The 7,438-nt window shown below is 43.9% G+C and overlaps 1 protein-coding gene across 1 annotated transcript in view; it reads right to left on the bottom strand.

Moving 5' to 3' along the window:
* Positions 1-4,007: 4,007 nt before the first annotated feature.
* The window catches only part of FAM204A (family with sequence similarity 204 member A), a 37,101-nt gene continuing 33,670 nt past the window's right edge, over positions 4,008-7,438 (bottom strand). The window contains exons 7-8 of the mRNA XM_038758415.1: positions 6,349-6,455; positions 4,008-4,330 (exon numbers count right to left, since the gene is read on the bottom strand). Of these exons, the coding sequence (XP_038614343.1) occupies positions 4,279-4,330; positions 6,349-6,455 (159 nt within the window). The 3' untranslated portion in view covers positions 4,008-4,278. The remainder of the gene's footprint in view (positions 4,331-6,348; positions 6,456-7,438) is intronic.

Genomic DNA, 7,438 nt, shown 5'->3' with positions numbered 1-7,438 from the left:
CAACTTAATACACAGAACTGAACTAGAATTAAAATCAAAATTCAGGGCAACCCAGTGGAAAGGAGGGGGTAGAGAGGCTCCCAATCAGAAAAATGGCTAATGTCAATGTTTAATCAATATTAAAATTGGAAACAATAAGAATGGAGAGATTCAGAGGCTGAGATTTGTCACTGTACACTTAGGGATTAGCGGAGAGCTGACGAGAGCTTCTAACATGTGGCTGGGGCCAAATCCTCAGAAACCACAGCCACCCTTTCTCTAAAGCTTTTCCTTGGGGAAGGGAATGGAACAGGTTTAAAACTGAAATAAGTCCAAATGAGATCACCCTAAAGCCTCTTTCACCACAGGTACTGGCAGAGAGAGATTCCTCGCAGCAAGAAGGAAATCTGGCAGTGGTGAAAGCCAGTGAGAGAGAAAGGGGGAGGGAGACAGAGAGATAGACACCAAGAGACAGAAACAGAGACAGAGAACTAACCAACGAGGCAAACAGCACATTAAAACTTGTCCTCTAGGACAATCCCATAAGAAAACTCAACTCTGTCCCCTTGGACTGGCTGGATTTGGGTCAGTTCTCCCCTTATGGCAGAGAACCAGATAAGGCAAACTCCGATAACCTTTGGGAAATGGAGGCAAACTAGACTCTTTATTCCTTGGGTCATGAAGTTCTTTGCTTTTCTAATAATAATGATGGAATTTGTTAAGTGCTTACTACGCGCCAGGCATTGTACTAAGAGCTGGATTGGATACAAGCAAATCGAGTTGGACACGGTCCCTATAATAATGGCATTTATTAAGCGCTTACTATGTGCAGAGCACTGTTCTAAGCACTGGGGAATTTACAAGGTGATCAGGTTGTCCCACGTGGGGCTCGCAATCTTCATCCCCATTTTACAGATGAGGAAACTGAGGCCCAGAGAAGTTAAATGACTTGCCCAAAGTCACACAGCTGACGAGTGGTGGAGCCGGGATTTGAACCCATGACCTCTGACTCCAAAGCCCATGCTTTTTCCACTGAGCCATGCTGCTTCTCTATCCCACATGGGGCTCTCTATCCCTATCCCACGTGGGGCTCTCAATCTCAATTCCCTCTTGTACAGATGAAGTAACTGAGGCACAGAGAACCGAAGTGACTTGTTCAACGTCACGCAACTGACAAGTGGCGGAGCCAGGACTAGAACCCAGGACCTTCTGACTCCCAGGCTCACTGAGCACTGAGTAGTCAGCTTGCCCTCTTTCAATCAGGGCTGTGTAGAGGGGTTTTTAAAAAACATTGCCTTGGCTCTGACCTAGCCATCGAACAACAGACACGTTTTTAAAATCCCTAAATCTACAGTAGTGGTAGTAATGGTTTCGGTGATGTTCTTTTGCGCACTCTCCCCAGCTGATGAGGGGGTCCTCTGGGAATAGCAACCCTCACCCCATAAGACTCCCAGGATTTCTCTTTCCGAGCAAGCCTTAGATACCATGGACCACGAGGTTCTAAGCAGCTGCCGAGGGCTCATTCATTCGTCAGTCGCATTTATTGAGCACTTATTGTGTGCAGAGCACTGCACTAAACACTTGGGAGTACAATGTAACCATAAACATACTCCCTTGGCCTTTCTCCACCAATCAAGGGTATTTATTATTAAGCACTTACCGTGTGCCGAGCACTGTACTGGTCAATCACGTTTATTGAGTGCTTACTTTATGCAGAGCACTGTACTAAGCACTTGGGAGAGTACAATATAACAAGAAACAGACATGTTCCCAACCCACAACGAGTTTACAGTCTAGATGGGGAGATAAACTACACAAATAAATTACAAATATCTACGTAAGTGCATAGAGAAGTAGCGTGGTTCAGTGGAAAGAGTGTGGGCTTTGGAGTCAGAGGTTGTGGGTTCAAATCCCAGCTCCGCCAAATGTCAGCTGACTTTGGGCAACTCAATTTCTCTGTGACTCAGTTACCTCATCTGTAAAATGGGGATTAAGACCGTGAGCCCCACCTGATCACCTTGTAACCTCCCCAGTGCTTAGAACAGTGCTTTGCACATAATAAGCGCTTAATAAATGCCATCATCATTATTAAGTGCTGTGGGATTGGGATTGGGGGGCAAAATAAGGTGTTTGGGAGAGTACAATGCAACAATTTTTTTTAATGGTATTTTTTAAGCACTTACTACGTGCCAGGAATTGCAATAAGCATTGGGGTAGATAGGAGCAAATCAGCCTGGACACAGGCCATGTCCCACAATGAGGCTCACAGTCTTAATCTCCATTTTACAGATGAGGTAGCTGAGGCATAGATAAATTAAGTGACTTGCCCAAGGTCACCCAGCAGACAAGTGGCGGAGCTGGGATTATAACACATCCTCTGACTCCCAAGCCCAGGCTCTTTCCACTGAGCTCCGCTCAAGTGAGTGGGGAAATCAGGATTTAGTAAGGGAAGGGCTTTTGGAGGCAGTGAGCTATTAGTACATCTTTAGTAGGAAGAGATTTGGTCTGTAGGGTATATGAATGGGGAGGGAGTTTTGTGCCAGAAGGATGATGTGAGCAAGGGGTTGGTGGTGAGACAAATGATTTCAAGCAGCGTGGCTCAGTGGCAAGGGCAGGCTTGGGAGTCAGAGGGCGTGAGTTCTAATCCCGCCTCCGCCACTTGTCAGCTGTGTGACTTAGGGCAAGTCACTTAGCTACACCATCTATAAAATGGTGATTAAGACTGTGAGCCTGATTACCATGCAGGTACCTCAGCGCTTAGAACAGTGCTTGGCACATAGTAAGCACTTAAATACCATTATTATTTCAAGATACAGTGGGTACATTGGCATTAGAGAAGTAAAGTGGTCAGGTTGGGTTGTAGAAGGAGATTGGTAAAGGTACGATAGGCATGGGAAAGCTAACTGCCCAAGTGCCCTAAATCAGGTGGTAAAGGATTTCTGTTGGATGTGGCCATGGAGGATTCTGATGAGTGTGGATTGAATGTTTCTTTAAAAAAATGAATCTAGGCCGCAGGGTAGAGGAAAGGGAGAAGGAGGCAGCCAAGAGGCTGATGCAGTAGTTGAAGCGGGATGTGATGATAGGTGCTCGGATCAGTGTGGTAACATTGTAAATAGAGAGGAAGAGGTGGGTTCTAATAATGTTACGAAGGTAGAACCGACAGAATTCGGTGACAGACTGAATATGTGGGATGAATGAGAGAAATGAGTTGAACAATAATGCCAAGGTCACAGCCGTGTGAGACAGGGAGGATAGGGGTGTTATCTGCAGTCATGGGAACATCTGAGGGAGGACACGGTTTGAGGGGGGAAGAGGCGGGGTTCTGTCTTGGGCACCGTTAAGCTTGAGATACTGGCGGGAGATCCGAGAGGTATCTCGAAGGCAGGAGGAAATGTGAGATTTCAGAGGAGAGGTCGGGGCTGGAGAAGTAGATTTAGGAATCATTACCAGCAGGTGAGTAAATCCACCATGGCTAGCGTAGTCCCACCACAATCCCCAGGGCCATGGGCTTCCTCCTGTGTGTCGCTGGCATCCTTCGTCCCCAAGAAGAGCAGCCACCACAAAACCTTGGGAAGACTATGGCGGCTGCTGCGGCAGCAGTTGTGTGACTGGACTCTAAGTTGCGAGGAGCCTGAAATTCTGCTCCTCTGGTACAGTTCCCTACTGTTCTTTGTGTTTTAGCTTCATGTTGTCTTGGTACTCTGTTTCATCTCTCCTTACGTTTCTGTCCCCAGTGCTCTTTCCCCCTTTTTATTTTTAGGTTGTGAGCCCCCCTAATGGACAAACCCCACTTATATCTTCTTTCCCAATCCTTAGTACAGTGTTCTGCACATAGTAAGTGCTAAATACATACTATTACTAGTAAGTGCTGGGAAAGAAGACAAGAAGCCTGACCCTCCAGGAGGCACTCAATCTAACAATAAAGACATGAGGGAGAGAGTGACAGACACAAATGGGAAGAGCTACTGAGAAAAGATAAATAAGGGAAAGGTACCATGAAAAAACGGAAAATATGAGAGTCAAAGAAATAAACACAAAATTTTAAAACTTTATTTGACATTTCTGAATAACTAAATTTCACAGATAGCAGTTTAGTATTATTTCAAGGATTTTGGTAGACTATGACAACATTCACAGTTATTTAGGAGATTTAAAAGACAAGGAATTAAAAACAAACCTTGTGTTTAGTTTCAATAACTACCATCTACTTACTTTCACAATGAAGCTGACTGCATAAGGACCCGAAACAATAAAAGCTGCTTCTAGTATGTAGTTCTATTAGAAAAATACTTGATTTAGTTACATATATCCCATGTTGCTTTTGGTTTCCCATCTCTTCTTTGCTTCAAACCTACAAAAAAAAGCACAATGATTCCGTATTAGCAAGTAATGCATTTAAGAACCACTACTAATATTTTAAAACGTAGTACCTGCTAAATGCTTTCTATGAGCCAAGCACTGTACTAAGCACTGAGGTAAATACAGGATAGTCAGGTGCTCACAGAGTAAGAAGAAGGGAAGACAGGTATTAAATTCCCATTTTGCAGGTGAGGGAACTGAGGCCCAGAAGTTAAGTGACTTGCTCAAGGTCACACATTAGGTCAGCTTCGGAGCCAGGATTAGAACCCAGGTCATATGCTTTTTCCATGAGGGATCAGAGTGTTTTCCTTTTGTTTCTAAAATACTTTTTGTTACTCAAGTTAAATTTGCAGAGTCCTATTTATTTTAAAAACCAGAAATATTGGGAAAGAATATGAAAAATGGAGATTGAAATGAAAACCTCAGTAGGGTGCAGCAGAGGCACATAACAGTGGTCAAATCTGCATGGGTAAAGTATATGTTGGGGGAAAAAATGTGATTTGGGGTCCCATATGCCAAAGGCCAACATAAGGTGAAGGACATATTACTTTATAATGCTGGAAGAACCAAATGTTGTGTGTGAGCTGGGGTCAGTCACTTCACTTCTCTGTGCCTCAGTTACCTCATCTGTAAAATGGGGATGGATAACAGTGTGAGCCACATGTGGGACAGCGGCATATGTCCAACCTGATTTACTTGTATCTACCTCAGTGCTTAGAACAGTGCTTGGCACACAGTAAGTGCTTAACAAGGACCATAATTACATTCATTCATTCTATTGTATTTATTGAGCACTTACTGTGTGCACAGCACTGTACTAAGCACAACACAACAATGAACAGTGACATTCCCTGCCACAATGAGCTTATAGTCTAGAGGGGGGCAGACAGACATCAGTACAAATAAATAAAATTACAGATATGTAGAGAAGTGCTGTGGGGCTGAATAATAATTATTATTACTGCTACTAAGTGGTTGGGAGAGTGCAATACATCTTCCAACTTTACTGTATAGTACTTTCCAAAGCACTTACAGTGCTCTGCACCCAACAGGTGTACAATAAATACCATTAATTGTCCGGTTACAACTCAATAGAGTAGGTAGACGCAACTTCTGCTCACAGGGATGTCACAGACCAGATGGGAGACAGACATTAAAATAAATTACAGACATATATATAAGTGCTGTGGCCTACAATGAAAATCAGAGTGCTACAGGGTTATGGACCCAAGTGCACAGTCACCACAGACAGAGGGTAAATGCAGAAGTAATGCAAAAGGGGAAGAGAGGAACAAAAAAATGGGTAAGCTAAAACTGAATTACTTCCCCTCTAAAGTGCACAGTCACCACAGACAGAGGGTAAATGCAGAAGTAATACAAAAGGGGAAGAGAGGAACAAAAAAATGGCTAGGCTAAAACTGAATTACTTCCCCTGAGCAGCATGGCTCAGTGGAAAGAGCCCGGGCTTTGGAGTCAGAGGTCATGGGTTCAAATCCCAGCTCCGCCAATTGTCAGCTGTGTGACTTTGGGCAAGTCACTTCACTTCTCTGGGCCTCAGTTCCCTCATCTGTAAAATGGGGATTAAGACCGTGAGCCCCCTGTGGGACAACCTGATTACCTTGTAACCTCCCCAGCAGCTTAGAACAGTGCTTTGCACACAGTAAGTGCTTAATAAATGCCATTATTATTATTATTATTATAAGGGCAACTCAGAGTGGCCAGCTGGAGAGACTGAAGCTGGCAGTTGGGGATTCTGAGGGCCATCCAGTCAATTGTATTTATCGAGCGCTTACTGTGTGCACAGCACTGTACTAAGCGCTTGGGAGAGTACAATATAACAGACACACTCCCCTCCCACAACAGTTTACAGTCTAGAGGAAGCTTACAATCAAGGAAATCCATGTGAAAACTCATTCTCATTTTGGTCCTCCCAGGCCGCCTTGCGGATGGGCCTCTCCAGATTCTTGAGCAGATTAAACATTAACCGAACTAAACTCCGCGGTGACTTACCCCCACGCCAGTTTCTTCTTTTTCCGAGCCTCCTGGGAGGCTTCAGCATCTTTTTTGGCTTTAACGAAGTTGCGGCAAGAAACGGCTTTGGCGATTTTGACCCCGAGCTAAGAAAAGCGAGAATGGAATGTCATTCGGGAACAGCCCGTGTCAGTTACTTTAAACCAAAGACGAGAGGACTTCAATTATTCAGCTCAATTACGGTAATGGTTAAATTGATGTATTTTGCAAACTTTTCTAAGAAAGGGTGCTATCGTATCTTTCGCTGAGTTTAAATGAAGGATAATGACAAGAGTTACATGCTTAATTTATGTTTTAACTGCTTGTAAGATTTTGATCCTTAGAGTCCTGGATAAGTCATAATTTCTCACTTCATTTCCTTCCTCTCCCTTTTGGGGAAAAGCAAAGATTAAGTTAAAGATCACTGGGCGGATAGGTTGGTGGTGAGTGAAAAATGATATAAAACCCAGAGTGGCTGAATGGCGAAAGACAGGCCCAGTCATCATCCAAAAGAGGAAAATGAATTGCTTGCTGGGAAGGAGATAGGAGAAAAATAAGGTTGAGAGGTCAAGGAGAAAATGGTCTTAATTCAGAAGTGGGAGATGGGTTACCCTATGCACTGGGATCTATTTAAGCACTTAATATTCACCCCACTCACCACCCCTCAGCACTTAGGTACGTAGCCACAATTTATTTAAAATTGAGAGAAGCAGCATCACTTAGTTGGACGGAGAACACAGTACAACAGAATTGGTAGACACATTTCCTGCCCATGACAAGTTAACAGTCTCTGTTTATTTTGGATCTTTCCTGGATTCTACCAACCAACTCTGTCGTATTCTATTTCCCAGAGAAGCAGCATGGCCTAGAAGATGGATTCTAATCCCTACTCCACCATCTGCCTGGCTTTGTGATCTTCCCTTAAAAGTATTTAATGAGCGCTTACTGTGTGGAGAGCACTGTATGAAGCACTTGGGAGAGTACAATATAACAATAAACAGACACAGTCCCTGCCCACAACGAGCTCAGGGTCTAGAGGAGTAACTTCACTTCTCTGGGCCTCAGTTCCCTCATCTACAAACTGGGGACT

The sequence above is a fragment of the Tachyglossus aculeatus genome, chromosome 16 (assembly GCF_015852505.1).
Source record: "Tachyglossus aculeatus isolate mTacAcu1 chromosome 16, mTacAcu1.pri, whole genome shotgun sequence".
Classification (NCBI taxonomy): domain Eukaryota; kingdom Metazoa; phylum Chordata; class Mammalia; order Monotremata; family Tachyglossidae; genus Tachyglossus; species Tachyglossus aculeatus.
The sequence above is the reverse complement of the archived record's forward strand: the minus strand, read 5'-3'. Positions and strand labels throughout refer to the sequence as shown.